Genomic DNA, 17,500 nt, shown 5'->3' with positions numbered 1-17,500 from the left:
GCGAGGGCGGGACGGTGATGTGTGGCAGAATGACTAAAGTGACGGAAACCGATGACAGGAGGGGAGGCAAACGACAGAGATGACTGAGGGAGGAGAGCCAAGAGGGCGCCACATTAGATGATAGGAAGGGGGGAGGGGGAGCAGGTGATGGAAGGGGTTGACAGGAGGGGCGACGGGAAGGGGGTGATTAGCGTCACTACACATTAATTAGTAAGAGAAGGGCGAGGACAGGCGGCCAGGTTAACAAAAAACAATAACTCTTGTCACTCTTAAGAGAAAGAGAAAGGAGGAGGCAGGAAAGAATGTCGTGCACGGAAGAAAGGTGTGGATGAAGGGCGGATGTGAGAAAAGCAGAGGCCAGTGGGGGAAAGGGAAGCGAGCAGGAAAAAATATATGTGAGGAAAGGTTGGTAGAAAAGAAAGGTAGGTAGGTAAGGAATGTTTGGGAAGAAGGAGCCGTAGAGTAGAGTGGATAGGAATATAATTGGTAGTTGTAGTAGTAGTAGTAGTAGTAGTAGTAGTAGTAGTAGTAGTAGTAGTAGTAGTAGTAGTAGTAGTAGTAGCAGAAATAGTATCATCTTCAAGTTCCTCTCTACTGTCTATATAGAAGAAGATTCCGAAAGAACGATTTTTTTTTTTTTTGTATTGATAGGCGAAAGGAAGCGCTTTGATTATTCTTACATGACACTTTACTGTCCCTTATCTACCTTTAGTTTTCTTTATTCTCTCTTTTATTCTTTATATTCTTTGTCATGAGCTGAAAGGCAAATCTGCGTAAATTATTATTATTATTATTATTATTATTATTATATTATTATAATCATCATTACTTTATTATCATTATTATTATTATTATTATTATTATTATCATTATTATTACTATTATTATTATCATTATTATTATTATTATTATTACTATTATTATTATTATCATCATCATCATTATTGTAGTGGTTTGTATTAGTATCAATAGTATAGTAAATACTTTTATCTATACTCTCACCACTATTAGCAGCAGCGTTCCTGATACAGACACAAACCATATCAACAGCAACTCAACAAAGAGCAAATACTGCTAAGCAAGAGAAAAGAGTCAGAAGTGAGTATATTCATGAAAGCATTCTATTCTGTCCCTTTTTTTATTATAATATACTACTTTTGCTTTAGGAAAATAAGACTAAACATCCAAATCAATCAACATAATCAGCCCTTTCAGTACTGGAACGTATTTTTATCATGAGTTTTGGGTATGATTAGACAATTTACATATATTAGAAAGGGTCTATGGAAGTCAGATTAATAGCTAGAGTCTTCATTATTCTAATCCCTACGTAAGTTGCTGCAGCTGTATAGAATCACCAAATTAGTAGGCAGAATAAATATGAAAATGCGTCATGGTACTAAAGAGGTTAATCTATACCAGCACTACACTAATCAAAATACCCTCTTTATCACGTCCGTTGAAAAAGAGAAGAAAAAGAAAGAAAAACCCTTACAACACATAACACAATCTTATTTCCACTATATTCACTGTAATTATTCATCATTTCCATGACAATAGAATGCCATCCTCACTGTCTTCACGAGAACCAATCATTTTCACCTATACAGTAATCCTCAGCCTCAATATAATCAATCACCATCGTCATCAATAAGTACTACCTATTCTCCTCATAATACTAATCATATCATTCTCATTTTAATCAACTATTTTTTCGATCCTGACACATCAAAACAGTCTTTAATCCTTCCCATCTTCCGAAAAAGACTCTTATTCTCAAACATTCCGACGTCTGACCTCGAGTGTAGCTTTAATAGGCCACGGTGGAAGTTGTTAATACTTTCAAACATATTCTCTAGTGATTCTTGTGATACTTTTAACAAGGATTCTGCTTCTGTATCATCCACAGATAAAAAAAAAATACCCATAAAATGCCGAATAATCATCTGTCTTTTTAAAACCACACTCATGGGAGATGGAAGGGTTTCATAATGGGAGTCAAAGGTTGGTATTCTCCAATGCTTTGTTCTCCCATCAAGACTAAAAAGAGAGAAAAAAAGACAATATTCAAAAGGCTACACGGATGACTAGTAAGGTTCGACTGAATATCCTATTTTTCTCCTTAATGATGCATATTTCATGTTAAACTCTCACTCAACATTTGAAAAAACATCCATGACACATGAAATAACCTCCACTACAGCCAGTAAAATAACTAGTAGAGTTCTGATGATTGTATTTCTTCCCAATAAGGACGTCTATTTCGTGTTAAACTATCTCTAAAGTTACTTACAAAAAAAAAAAAAAATGCATGAAACTACAATAACTTCCAGTACAGCCTGTTAAAATAGAACAAGTTAAAGGATAGCGCTAAAGTTAATGTAAGATAACAAGTAGCGTTCTGATAGTTTACACTTTCCCCCAATAAGGATGCCTATTTCGTAATAAACAAACACTATATTGAAAAAATCTATGAAACTACAATAACCTTCACTACAGGCGACTAAATAGAACAAGTTATGGGATGAAATGATGTAGTAAAATGCAGTTTAACTATAAAGAGTTGTGATAATTGTATTTTTCACCCAATAGAGATATGCCTATTTCGTATCAAACAAACCCTATATTGAAGAAAAGAGTCTATGAAACTACAATAACCTCCACTATAGCCAGTTAAACAAAGCAAGGTGTACGATGAAATGCTTAACTTTTCAGTACCACAACGTATTTCAATATTCATTCTGCTTACTATTTGCTGATTTTATACAGCTTCAGAAACTTATGTGGGGATTAAAATAGTGAAGACTCTGGCCGTTAATCTTTTGACCTCCCATAAACCCTTCCTAATGTCAATAAAAATCGTCTAATCATGCCCAAAACTCGTGGTAGTAATACGTTCCAGTACTCAAGGGATTAAGAAAACGAATCAAACACAGGTAAACTCATAAAATCTTCCAGTGCTACGTCTTACAAACACGACCACTGCCTCGCCCACAACACCAATGCTGGCTCCTCCACTCCAACAACACCAGCAGCAGCAGCACTTCCCCGCCCTTGTTGCCCTTCCGATAACCCCCCACACCCCCCTTCAACCAGGAGCAGAAAAAAAGCGGGGCACACAAAGGCAGAATTTCACGGGTTCCCTATCACAGTCCGCCGGTCTTTGTGGGTCGTCTCCAGCAAGGCTTACGGTGGAGGCGCCCTTCCTTGCTCCTTGTCTGTGTGTGTGTGTGTGTGTGTGTGTGTGTGTGTGTGTGTGTGTGTGTGTGTGTGTGTGTGTGTGTGTGTGTGTGTTTCTTTCCATTACCATCCGAAATCTCTCTCTCTCTCTCTCTCTCTCTCTCTCTCTCTCTCTCTCTCTCTCTCTCTCTCTCTCTATGCACGTCACAGCTTCGTGAGAGGTGACGCTGAATGACTAGAGCCTACTGGTTTCAACATTGGTATTTCCTTTGAATGCCTTGAATCAATAAAATACAGAGAGAGAGAGAGAGAGAGAGAGAGAGAGAGAGAGAGAGAGAGAGAGAGAGAGAGAGAGAGAGAGAGAGAGAGAGAGAGAGAGAGAGAGAGTCGAGGGACGGTACTTAAGGAGAGAAAAGAAAAGGAAACAAAAAGTGCTGCTAATCATGACGTGAGGAGGAGCCGGAGACAAGAAAGGGAGATATGGAGAGAAAATCCACGAAAAATGACTTATGAGACACGCACACACAAAAACTCACTTCGAAAATAGTAAATAAATATGCAGGTATGGAAAATGGAGACTGAAAACAAGGATAAAATAGAAAACAAAACTTTCTCCCATCGTTTTGCTTTCTTCCTTCACTATATACAAAAAAATCCTTGGTACCCTTCGAAGCGTCACTGGCAACTCTTCCCTCACTGAATGGTCGTCAAACCGCTACTAAAGGGCAACAAAATGACTCCTAGAGCCGCCCACGGGATGGCTTTGGGGGAGGAACGGACGCTATCGGGACTCGGCTTCCTAATGACCGCCTCACACCGCGATGAAAATGCAAGTTCTGAGGGTTTGTGTCCCGCCGAGATGAGCTGATAGTGTCTCCCGCCGCTGCCTCCACGATACGCGCCTCACTCACTCCACAAACTGTAATTACTGGCGAGCACTAATGATAATAAATTCAATCATAACAACAGAAATAAGAGTAGATAACAGTAATAATAATAACAGTAACAATAAAAATAATAACAATAATGAGAAAAAAGTTATTCCCATATATCACACACACACACACACACACACACACACGTTATTTTTTTTTTTTTGCACGATGAAATCAAATCGGCGGCGAGGCACAATCCCGCCAAGTCTCCGTGAGCCGCAACGCGTGACGGCTGTGATAGCAGTTATAAGCGGATGAAGCGGACACGCCAAAACAACGCATTCATTTCATCTATTGTGGCTCCTATAGTGAGAGGTGGAGATAGCATCTGGAGAGGGATCCACACCCTCGTTAGTCAGGCTTTGTGGGCGTAACAAGTGAGCATCGCAAACTTCATCGACTACCAGCAAGACGGCTCCCACCACCCCAGCCAGCGCCTCGCCAGTCCCTCACCGCTGAAAGGCGACCCAGGAAGGTGTGCTCGTATGTACGTACGCTGCGACGCTGATGTGTGACCGGATGGCGAGGGTGAGTTGCCTGCCGGGGTGACGCAGAGAGAGGGGAGAGGGAGGCGCCTTGAAGTGATAGGAGTAGGAAGGCTTGACAGAAAAAGAAAAGGCGGCGGTAGGTGGTGGAGGTGAGTCGTGGGATTGGTTCAGAGGCGGTGTTGTGACGGAAGGCTGGAGGGAGGAATGGGTGGCGGGGCTTGACGGATGACTTCTGCACGATGAATTTTACGCATCTTGAGTGATGGAGCAAGTAATGTTTTTGTCTTTAATTCGGTATCTTTTTAATATTTAGCTGCATTCGTTCTGTCTTACCTGCCCTTCATTGTCGTTTCATGATCCTTCTTAATATGAACTTGCACGCATACTATATTTTCTAGTGGATGTCTTTGATCTGCTCTCACATTATGCAACTGATACCTAACATGATGCAGTTGAACCCTACAGCATAAAATATATTGTTTGATGCAATGTACGATTCTTGATGACAAGTTACATGGATATGGAAATCTTAGCCTCACACTTGGAGGTCCCTGAGTAAAGGCTTGGGGCAAGTTTCTCACAGCCTTGATCAGAAGTTCAGCAAAATACCCCACACATGATTCCAATGTGTGTAGAGAGCTTTCAATTGTATCCTATATAATTTGTCGAAAATTTATCAATATATAAATAGATAGATATATAACATTTTCACCCATTTAATTATTTACTTTTTTTCAAGACTTCCCGCAAATAAGAGGACTTGATATGGAGAGAAAGAACACAACGCACAGGAAGTGGATGAAGTAGATTAGTGGACATGTAACCGCGATGGTAGTGGAGCTGTACTAACTAACGTAAATTTCAACTCCAGTTGGGTCGTCTGGCTAGAACTGTCGCAACACACAGGGTCAGTCTGGAGTCAACGGTCTTGCATAAAATCAGTTCGTCACACATTTTCTTGCCACAAAAATCAGTTCGATGCGAGACATTACCCCAAACTGGTCTCTTGTAAGACAAGATAAAATTCCCCAAAGTCAGTTAGGAGAACAGTCATTTCCTCGCCACCAACCAGCTCCATCGGCAGCCCAATCCCCAGCGCTGCCCTCTGAGGCCCACCCGGCCCTCACCCACACCGGCAAAAACTAGGGCTACTCAGATACCCAGACACGACACCACACAATAGGTAAGATAAATAGAATGAGAAATATAGTGAAAGAATGAGACAGACACAACATTTAACAGAAAAGAAATCAGGATGGAATAACGAAAACCAACTTGTACGAGATAAAACAGACAGGTAAGAAAACAATATTGGTGCCCCAAGACAACCAAGCGACCGGGGACTAAAAACTAAAGGCACAAAAAGCGCATGTACGATTGAAACAAGTGAAAAAGCAAAGTGGTGAAGAAACAAGTAAAACAGACTAGATGTAAAAGTAAGGGAGGGAACGTGAGAAACAGAAGGAAGACTGGGAGAGTTGGTAGTAGTAGTAGTGGTGGTGGTGGTGGTGGTGGTGGTGGTGGTGGTGGTGGTGGTGGTGGTGCGGTGGTCAGTGCTTACCTGGTAGCACTGGGTGTCACGCTGGCAGGCGTTGTGTTGCTGGGTCACTTCGTCATCCAGAAACTGCAACAAAACAAGGAAATGTTACAAGAAAAACACAGCAAATATTCGAGCGCTATACAAAGAAAACAAGAATTCCATAAATAAGAACATACTTGTTCCTATAAGTCTGCAAATTAAAACACGTTCAAGCGAGTAAGTCACATGTTTTAGAGAGAAGAAAATTCGCGTTAAAAATAAGCAAAATAAAGTTCTATATATGAAAAAAAAGGAATACGCAAGCAAATAGGAAAACAAACAAAGAACATTCATGCGAAAACCAAAGAGAATAAAAAGTCACATGATTTAGAAAAGAAAACGTTACCAGAAAGAGAAAACAAAAGAGTCACGTGAGACAACAAGCGTCGCACACAAAAGGAAAACCACAATGCAATAGAAAAAAAAGAAGAAATGAAAAAAAAAAAAAACTAAAAGCATACACGAGTGTTTGTTATGAAGACGAACACAAAGGCGGTTGATTAATTACGCATATGAAAGGAAAAAAATAACAACAAAAAACACACAAACACAATAACAATGCAAGCAATGTACATTAACTCTGGAAAAGAAAAAAACAAGTAAAAAAAGCAAGTCCAATATAAAGTGTTCCATACTAGACCTAAACATTCACATCATACCAACACTGCTTCTCCTCCTCATCCCCTCCCCGCTCACCCAAAGCCTCCCTAACCACGCCGGCTGCCAGGGTCATCCATCTCCAGGCCACACTGTCTCACGGCCGCCCCGACACCACCACCCACTGTACACATCGCCCGCTGCCCCTCCGCCCCCCACCGAGCCACCAACACCCACACCCACACCTCGCACCGCAACCCCCACTCCCATCCGCTCCAACGCTTACACGGGCAAACAACACCTTGAAATTAAAGTGAACACTATTTTCGCCACGCTGATCTGACAGACTTCGTTACTCATAATAAGCGCGTTACTAAAAAGCACAAGCACATGGGGTTTACTTTTTATTCTAGTGCAATAGTCATAGAAAATCTGAAAAAAAAGAAGAAAAAGAATCCACTATAGAGAGCACATCTTCATCTTCAGATATGGTAAACACATTCCTGTTCTCTCATATTTAGTTTGCCTCCAAGTACGGACTGAGCACAGCAACATGCAGACAAGGAACGTGATGACGGCACATGTGTATTTTTTTCTTTCATTTGTACCTATAGTACGTACCACTGTATAAACTGCTCAGCCTAAAAATGAATACCTTTAATGTTAATCGAGTTTTTTCAAGTTAATATCTACAAATTTTACAAAAAAAGCCATAATTATACAGAAGTTTAATTATCTTAATTTTCTTTTAACTTACAAGTTTGAAGGTAAAAATCACACATTATGAATATGTTGCCTCTGCGCGACATCATAATTACTTAAAAACACTCAAAAACACTAACTGCATCTGTTATTTATTTTGTAATCTATGTATCTGATATAACTTCTTTCCGATTAAAATCATACGTTCTCCTCCATTTCATATATATATATATATATATATATATATATATATATATATATATATATATATATATATATATATATATATATATATCCTTAGTGTTCGATGAATTAAGCGAAATACCGCCCCAAAAGCTCCGACGCGGCCAACAATAACAAGTCAACAAGACGAGGTAAGAAACTCCATTCGCTGACCAAACTGAGGCGGCCGCGTGTGTTTGAGAAGTCTCAGCCCCTCAGTGTTGACAGAGGGAGAGTGAGTGTGCGGCCAGCAAGGTGACCAACCACAGGCGACCTCCACCTCGGAATATATACATAAATGGAGAGGATAAGCAGAAAAGCCAAATCTGAAAATTTAGAACAAAATCCTTACATATCACAGTCTGCAACATCCCATAGCGAGGGTCGTCTTACGAGCCATCTCCCTGCACAGCTAAACAAAGATAATGTCTGCAAGAATCAAGTAAAATAAAGACATAACAAGAACAAACTACATCAAAATAGACACAACCTCGTCGCACGCATAAGAAATATTCTGATATTTATAAAAATCGATTAAATACTTTCCTTTAACCTATACATATATATTTATCTTTATCCTTGAGATCTTTAGTTCACAGTGCGGCAAGTGTGGCTCTTGAGGAGATGCTCTCAGAGGCCCTCTCCACCAGGCGCCAGCTGACCTGACTTGACCTGCTGAGGAGTAAACACTCTCTCTCTCTCTCTCTCTCTCTCTCTCTCTCTCTCTCTCTCTCTCTCTCTCTCTCTCTCTCTCTCTCTCTCTCTCTCTCTCCAGAAATGAATGAAAAACAAAGTGAGCAGAAAAAACTCAAATAAGAATACGGGAAGTGTAAAACGCGCGCGTGTGTGTGTGTGTGTGTGTGTGTGTGTGTGTGTGTGTGTGTGTGTGTGTGTGTGTGTGTGTGTGTGTGTGTGTGTGTGTGTGTTCACTGTAAACCATTAAGTGTTGACTTGGACCATTCCAAAGTTTACAAAAACATGGAAATAAGCTGAGGGTGATGTTGGCCAATCACCAAGACAGACCGCCGAGGGGGAACCAGGCAGGACGGACAGGGGGGGGGAAGAAGAAGAGGAGTGGATGAGAGGATAGGAGGAGTGGATGAGAGAGGGAAAGAGAGAAGAAGGAGGGAGGGGAAGGGAAAGGCACAGGAAGACGTACTAAGAAGGGAGACAGGAAGATATGGAATGCAGAAAAAGGCTTGAGAGAGAGAGAGAGAGAGAGAGAGAGAGAGAGAGAGAGAGAGAGAGAGAGAGAGAGAGAGAGATGAGAAGAGAAACAGAGTTAGAAAGAAAGAAAAGAAAAGGAAGTAAGAAGAAAAGAAAAGAGAAAGGATGGAAAAAATAAATAAAATAGAAGCATTTGAGTGACAGGGAGAAGAAGAGAAGAAGAGAGAGAGAGAGAGAGAGAGAGAGAGAGAGAGAGAGAGAGAGAGAGAGAGAGAGAGAGAGAGAGAGAGAGAGAGAGAGAGAGAGAGAGAGAGAGAGATAAACAGGAACAAGTGACAGGTGAAGGGAAACAAGGAGAAAGAAAGATGCTAAGGGATGCTGCTCCGAACAAACAAAGGAAACTGAGACAAGGAGAAAGATGGAAGCAGATGGAGACTGTAGAGCAATGTAATAATTATGGGAGAATAGGCGGCTGAAGCGATTGGAGGGAGGCAGGATGAGCGGTAGGATGGAGGAGGGAGGAGGAGGAGGAGGAGGAGGAGGAGGAGGAGGACGAGGAGGAAAAAAAAAGAAGAAAAGTCAAGGTAAGAGAGGAGGACTTCTCGCGTTTACTGTCTTCCTTTTATCCCGAAACCAAAAACCAGCACAGTTCCAAGTACTTTGTGAAGGTCATTTGCCTCCTCCAGCAGGGCAGTTTCATTTATGTTGTTATTTTGTTTTTGTGTGTCTTGGCGTGTAGCGTGAGTTGGCTATTCTGCAAAACGCTAAGGACTCTCTTCCATCACCTTCATTTTAGTCTTCACCACTCAACTTAATAATTCGACGGCAGAAATGCGCAGATCATTACTTTCCGCCTCGTTGAAATCGCCAACTCAAAACGTGGACCAAAAATATTCGGAGAAATTAATAAATGTAGCCATTACGATGGGAGCGAGAGGGAATAAAAGAAGGGGAGGTGGGAAAGGATCACGGACCATTAATTCTCAGCCAAATGGTTGTCCCATTCAAGACCGGCTGACGTTCTGTCGTGCGGGGGATTTCATTTCTTCGCCGCTGAAATATCGCCATCATCTCTCTTTTCTTTCTCCATACATATATACGTTCATTCTCTCTCTCTCTCTCTCTCTCTCTCTCTCTCTCTCTCTCTCTCTCTCTCACAAACATCAGCGGGTATCCAAGGCTGGCCCGGCAGACGCTGAGTTGCTCCGGCGGGGATGAAGGAGCGGGAGTGTGACGGATACAGAACGCCCTCCGTGTCCGCCTTTTATTCGGAGGGCGACAAAAACAGGGTATAGGTGACAGGAGAGGGATTAGATTCCGTTTGTCGTGGGATTAGGTTCCGCTTAGTGTGGGAGTTTCTATTCATGTCCTAGGTCCGTGTCGGGGCGGGGCAAAGGGAGGCGGGGCGGGGCAAAGGGAGGCAGGGTGGGGCAAACGATCCAGAATTAATTATTGGTTTTATGCGTTTTCAATCAGAGGATAAAACAGCTTATTTCCTTTTTTTCAGAGGGGAGTTTTGTCAAGGTAACGAGAGAAGATTGCAACGGAAAATGCTGAGGAAGAGAAGGGAGAATGTGAACTAAGATATACAAAGGGAGAGTGGGAAACGTGCAACGAAATAAAAGGGAGGGGAGGAATAAGATGAACAGAAGAATGCAAACCTGAAATACGTAATCCTCACATGAACACACACCCAACAAAATAGGTTAGTGAAAATAAAGACATGAGACGAGAAAAAAAAGTACTGAAACACAGAGCATCAACAAGAAAGACATAAATAAGTGAGAAACAACGCGAAATAGAATAGAATACATAAGTGAGAGGAACAATCGCAGGAAATCTGAAGGCATCCTCGTCTCTCGCTTCCCGGGGTAAAGACAAAACCGGCCCAGGTGAGGCTGAGGCAGACGGCAGACAGGATTAGCTAATGACAAAGTTGTAAAATGACTAATAACGACAGGATTCTCTCTCTCTCTCTCTCTCTCTCTCTCTCTCTCTCTCTCTCTCTCTCTCTCTACGACACTCAAGATTCCCTGAAAGATAACCAATGCTAATAGTGGCAATAATGGTTTTGTGGGGGGGGGAGTGGCCACTTATGATGGACTGAAGGGAGGAAAAAACAAGACTCCCTAAAAAAAATAAGATCATTAATAAACTGAGAACCAGAAAAAAAATGTATAATTCAATCTTTGATGAAATTTGGGAGTAAAGTGAGACAACTGGCGGCCTTTTAATTCTCATTTCTTCACTATGAGGTCGAGACTTATCTGGATGAGGACTTTTTTTTTAGGGGGTGACAGGGAGAAGAGAAGCAAGGGAGTCTGACGTGTGAAGATGGTGTGTGGTGAAACAGGAACACGCACGGAGCACTAGCGTTTGGCAGAGGAAGGGTGTAAAGTGTAGGAAGTGATTTGATTGTTGCAGTACAATAACGAGATGAAACCCGTGGAATAAAGAGACACAGAAACACTACGGCTGAAAAGAACGTGGAGATGGTAGCAAGAAAACAGAGGAATATAAAAATAGAACAAAAATAAGGAAAGGCCCAATGATATAGACAGGAGAAAAGAGATGAAATGCGGACGATAAAGAGACACAGACATACTAGAGACGAAAAGGGCATGGATAAGGCAACAACGAAACGGAGGAATACAAAAATAGAAGAGAAAAAAAGTTTGATGTTACAAGATACGATAGAAAAAGACTAACGCGACAACAAAGCACCACGAACATAGAAAAAAAAGAGGGATGATAAAAAACAAAAACAAATGTACACTACTGAAAAGCCATGTGGTCACTTGAAGACGAAAACTGGAGACGAAGGGACAGGACAATAGGAGGGATGTAGAAGAGAAGAAGGGAGAGAGAGAGAGAGATAGGTAAGGGAAGGTTGTGCATGAGATGAGATGAGACGCCACGTGGTCAGCAGGGCGTTGGGGATGAAAACTAGCGGCCAAGGGAAGGGGAAATGGCTACCTACTAAGTGAAACGAGCACGACGGACAGCTGGAAGGGAGAAGGACACGGGCGGCTTCCATCAGTCATTAGTTACGTGGTCTATTGTCTCCCTGATATCCGCAGGTCCGCCCTTTTGTGTGGGAGACGGGCATGGAAAGGGAACGGTAGGGAGACGGAGGAGACGGACGAGGAGGCGGAGAAGGCTCAACCACCTACACTATACCCACACTCCCCATACCCTCATACCCACGCCAGTATTCTATCCTCGCTCGGTCCTACTCATGGTTCCTCACCTCCCTCCCCTCACCCAATCCCTCATGCCTATCCTCAATGCCTCCCTCCTTCTCTCTTCCCCACCCACTGCACCATGCCTACCCCGAGAACCATTAACTTCCTGTAATGGTAATGGTAATGGTTATTCTAATGGAGGGAGGCGATGTAGGTGGTGTGGGTGTATTGTTGTTGTTGTTGTTGTTATTGTGGTGGTGGCGGTGGTGGTGTTCGTTGCTGTGGTAGTGAGTGTATAAAAGATATAGTGGTGGTGGTAGTAGTAGTAGTAGTAGTAGTAGTAGTAGTAGTAGTAGTAACATGGTAGCAGTGGTGGTAGTGGTGGTACTGGTGGTGAATGAAAACAAGAAGAAAGAGAAAGGGAAAAGAACAATAAGAGGAAGAAGATTACACAGGATTACCAAAGATTACACACAAACAGCAACGGTTCTCCAAGCCCTGGCTACCTTAAGCTGCTTGCTCCTCTGCTCTACAATACACTAACCACAGGCATTACAGAGAAGAGTCGGCACTGTGGAGGAGGAGGCACAGGAGGAAGAAGAAGAAGAAGAAGAAGGAGGGGGGAGGAGGAGGAGGAAGAAGAAGAAAACGAAGGAAATCAAACAATACCTATGGCTGTTGTGTGTGTGTGTGTGTGTGTGTGTGTGTGTGTGTGTGTGTGTGTGTGTGTGTGTGTGTGTGTGTGTGTGTGTGTGTGTGTGTGTGTGTGTGTGAGCTTCCAGCGGCAAAAAACTCCAGCGCCTTCTTTATCTGTTTGTCAGTCTTTGTTTCTTTCTTTCTTGCTGTCTGTCTACCTGTCTGCCCTCGTCTCTCTCTCTCTCTCTCTCTCCTCTCTCTTCCTCTCTGGATATGGAGAGAGAGAGAGAGAGAGAGAGAGAGAGAGAGAGAGAGAGAGAGAGAGAGAGAGAGAGAGAGAGAGAGAGAGAGAGAGAGAGAGAGAGAGAGAGAGAGAGAGAGAGAGAGCAGGCAAGTGGAGAGGCTGTGACCCACTACACAACCCACGGCCCGCGGGCACTCATGTTTCGCCGGGTAATTACAGCGAGCATTGCATATTTCGATAACTCGGGACCGGGATTTGGGTGTGGATGCTCGTGTGTGTGTGTGTGTGTGTGTGTGTGTGTGTGTGGGATGGGGGGCGGTCAAGTGCTGCAGGGCTAATCCATACTAAGAAAACACACACACACACACACACACACACACACACACACACACACACACACACACTTTAACATTCCCCCCGCGAGCTGCCTCCCCGACTGACTGGGAGACGTAGTGACTGACTGACAAACTGGCTAATTAACTCAATGGTGATTAATTCCATAAATTACTGAAATATCCACACGGCGACGGAGACGACTACTGACTTCCTCGCTTTATGACTAGCTGGCTGACTGACTAATTAATTAAGTGAGTGACCACAGGGTGATCAAGTGCGGCCGGAGGAGGAGGAGGAGGAGGAGGAGGAGGAGGAGGAGGAGGAGGAGGAGGAGGAGGAGGAGGAGGAGGAGGAGGAGGAGGAGGAGGAGATGAAGATGAAGATGGAGATGGAGAAGGAGCTGGAAAGGTGGAGAAACAAGAGACAAGGTTGAAACAAAAAGAAAATCAGATCTAGAAGGAAAAGGAAAAAAAAAGAAATAAATATAGATAATAATGATAACAACGATAGTGGCGAGAATGATGAAGGAAGAAGGACTAAAAGTATAGACAAAAAATCTTTCCAACTGTTCTCTTCCCATTCTCTTTCCCCTCAAATTAGTGGAACGAGAATGAAGAGAAGCTGAAGGGATAATTTGAAAAGAGACTATTATGAGATGATGATGATGATGATGATGATGATGATGACCGCCAATAATGGGAATGGTCGAGGCTGTGGCTATGGTAGGCCGAGCAACAATGGTACTACCCTCAGGCATCTCTCTCTCTCTCTCTCTGTGTGTGTGTGTGTGTGTGTGTGTGTGTGTTTCTGTCCGTCCATCTGTCCTCTGTACTCTAGGTAGCATACACAACGGCATACGCAATGAGGTTCCTTTTACGCAGAAGTCAGAAAGAACACAGTAAGAACGACTTAGGTATGAAAGCACCTGAGTGGAGGCAGCGCAGATGATGAGCAGATGATTTCAAGCTTGTGGAAGAGGTAAGGAAGAATGAAACAGCCGGCGAGGAATGGATGAAAAGAGGTGGAGGTGGTGGAAGGAAAGGGGACGAAGAGAGGAAGACGCGGAGACCAGTAAAAGAAAAACATAATTCGTGAGGCTTTCGTTGGGTTTTGTGTGAGGGAAAAAGTAGGGATTGGGTACAGGAGGGAAGATGGGTTGGGTTTGGGGCAGGACGGCGGGTACTAGGGAGGGCAGGAGCAGGTGTGGGTCCTCACTGTGCCCAAAATTAATGACTGTCTCCTTGCGCATGCCATCGACCCACCACGCCGCCGCCGCTCCCGTCCTGCCTCGCCCCCGCCTCCCTCTGGCCGGCCTTCTCCTCAACTTGCTTCTCATCCCGCCTCGCCTTGCCTAACTCGCCTCCGCCTCTTGTCATCGCACACCTGTCCTGCCTCACCTCGTCTCCTGGCCTAGGTATAACTCTCGCTAATTGCATGCCTTACCTTATTTCACCTGCCTCATTTCACCCGCGTAATCGCCCACTGTCTCGGCTCCTTCTTCATTACCTGCCTGTCCACCCTCATGGCTCATCTTACCTGTTTAGCTTTCATTTCACTTTCCTCTTCATTTGTGCACTTTTCTGCTATTTCCATCCATTATTTCTCATTCTCTCTCCTTCCTACGTTCGCGTCTCCTTCACTTTGGTCACATCCTGAGTTGGCAGCCTCACACACATGGTTCTACCCGGCCACACATGATCAACATTCTTTACCAGCTAATTACCACTCGCTCCAGGTAACACAATCACACAAGGTATAGTGGACGGCGCCTGACTCCTCCTCCTCTCCCTCCCCGCCGCCTTCCCGCTTAGTGTTCCGTCGTCAGCAGTGTACTCGGCGCCTACCTGAGGTGTTTACCAACAAATTATCATATGTCAATCAGGGTTTGTAGTGCACGTCACGCCTGTTGGGTGTCTCATATGATTACTCGGCCAGCCTCTCTTGCAAATTTATATTACGGAGTCTCATTAGTAATACTGTGTTCTATTTATTAGTATGCCGGAGCGCTATACGATCACTTTGTCGCCTTAATAATCGTGTTCTGCTAATGTGACACCTGTTTGGCCCCACACAACATGACCTATCATGTTATTGGCTCGCTCTTACACTCTCTCTATTCAACGTACCTCCCTTTTATCATCCGTAACATCCTTATCTAATCTATCTAACACTCCTACTTGTCCACCGTACGTAACATTCCTTCTAACCGATCTTATCCCCACAACATCCCTCCCTTCCTAACTGTATAATGCCCCCTATCAGCCCAGTCAACCACCAGCAGCGCCCCGCCCGCCGCCCCTCGCCACGGCCTTCCCCTGACGGTGCCGCTAAGCCAGTCTAGTGTTTACGCGGCATCGGTTCCTCTGAAAATCTCCCAGCAGATCGCTACGGCCGAATCAATTACCCCAAATTCCACAGGACTCGGGACTTCACCTCAGGTCCAAGAGTCAACACAAGGAGTTTATACAGTGAGCCTCCGGGGAAGACTCCCTTATTGTCCTGAGAGAAAAAGTAAGAATTTCCCCCATTGATAGACTCGGTACGGAAGGGTGAGGTAGCACAGTACAGTACCTACCTAAAGGGAAAGGAAGAAGAGAAAGGTTAGGGGGTGGTGGAGGGCAGGGAAGAAATGGGGATATGGAGGGTTGGGGGAGGGGAGTAAGGTGGAAGATTAAAGGCAGGGAGATCACTGGGTAAGAGGAGGGAGGAGAGGGTCAGAGGATTAAACTGGGAACTTTAAATGAAGGGAAGGTGAAGGGTAGGTGATGCGTGTGAAGGGAGAGCAGTGCCCGAAGTGAGGGGGACGTGTAAAGTTATGTGTAAGAGAGACGACAGAGTGTAAGGGACGGGAAGATAAGATATAAGGGAGATGGTAGGGTGGAGGCTGATGGACAGATAAGATACAAGAGACGACAAGGATACAACAAGGAGGAATACAAATTCAAGAACGAAGACTAAGGCCCGACATTAGCGGATATAAAGTACAGAAGACAAAAGAAGGGTGGGCGAGGAAAACTTGTAAATAAAAGCGTAAAGTGAAACTGTAAGTGAGAATATTGAGAGAGAGAGAGAGAGAGAGAGAGAGAGAGAGAGAGAGAGAGAGAGAGAGAGAGAGAGAGAGAGAGAGAGAGAGAGAGAGAGAGAGAGAGAGAGAGAGAGAGAGAGAGAGAGAGAGAGAGAGAGAGAGAGAAGAAAGGTGTATATGTAACGTTAGACAAAAGAGGTCGAGGCTCTAAGCAGATTTGCTTTAAGCAGATAATTGGCAGACACGCTATAAGACGGCCAGATAAAAGGGAGACTGAGTAAGTGGACGGATAAGTGAGAGGCTGGCGAGAGTAAGGGACAGACTTAGAGAGGAGGGAGGGAGGCGAGAGGGTATCGAAACTAAAGGGTGAGCTACAGAGAGAGAGAGAGAGAGAGAGAGAGAGAGAGAGAGAGAGAGAGAGAGAGAGAGAGAGAGAGAGAGAGAGAGAGAGAGAGAGAGAGAGAGAGAGAGAGAGAGAGAGAGAGAGAGAGAGAGAGAGTAGGAGTAAACAGTCCCACACACACACACTGAACACACGAGCGCTCCTCCCCATCATCAAGTGTATTCGCTAAGAGAGTGACAACAGCAATTAAGACCCAGGACCAGTTCCCGTAGAGCTCCGAGGGACGCCAACACAACCTACCCCAGCCTGGTATGGAAACGGAAAATTAAAGGTGGTGAAACATCAATTCACGACTCCAAATGAGGCTATCGGGCGGCCCAACAGCGGCGGGGGATTCGGCGGCGCTTGAAGTCTATGCGATGGGTCAGGTTCAGCCAATCGACCGACCAGGAGCAAGGCGGCGCAGGGGCACGACGTTGAATTATGTCGTACAAGAAGCTATGATAGGAACATAATCACCGGACGACTCACTGCCGGGGAGAGAGAGATAGCGAAGGAAGGAGGGGTAGAAGGAAAGGAACCGATGGAAAGCGAGAATCGAGAGAGAGAGAGAGAGAGAGAGAGAGAGAGAGAGAGAGAGAGAGAGAGAGAGAGAGAGAGAGGTAGAAGAAAAAAACGTAGCGATAGAAAGGGAGGATCGAAGAATGGAAAGGAGGAAGGAAAGGGAGGAAAGGAGAGGGGGCAGGATGGGTAGATGGTGGACAGAGGGTGGACAGGAAGAAGGGTTAACCAATACGGCTCTCTCTCTCTCTCTCTCTCTCTCTCTCTCTCTCAATCACCATCGCCCATTTCAGCGGATTA

General features: G+C 44.2%; 1 protein-coding gene across 3 annotated transcripts in view; it reads right to left on the bottom strand.

Annotated features, from left to right (window-relative positions):
* The window catches only part of LOC123518625, a 316,215-nt gene that overhangs the window by 9,194 nt on the left and 289,521 nt on the right, over window positions 1-17,500 (bottom strand). For all 3 annotated transcript variants that reach the window (XM_045279535.1, XM_045279533.1, XM_045279532.1), the window contains one exon: window positions 6,165-6,227. Coding sequence is in view for 1 of the 3 variants with exons in the window: in XM_045279532.1 (XP_045135467.1) it covers window positions 6,165-6,227 (63 nt within the window). In the remaining 2 variants the exon portion in view is untranslated. The remainder of the gene's footprint in view (window positions 1-6,164; window positions 6,228-17,500) is intronic.

This window comes from Portunus trituberculatus, chromosome 44 (genome assembly GCF_017591435.1).
Source record: "Portunus trituberculatus isolate SZX2019 chromosome 44, ASM1759143v1, whole genome shotgun sequence".
NCBI lineage: Eukaryota > Metazoa > Arthropoda > Malacostraca > Decapoda > Portunidae > Portunus > Portunus trituberculatus.
Note: the sequence above shows the minus strand (reverse complement) of the source record. Positions and strands in the feature narration are given on the sequence as shown.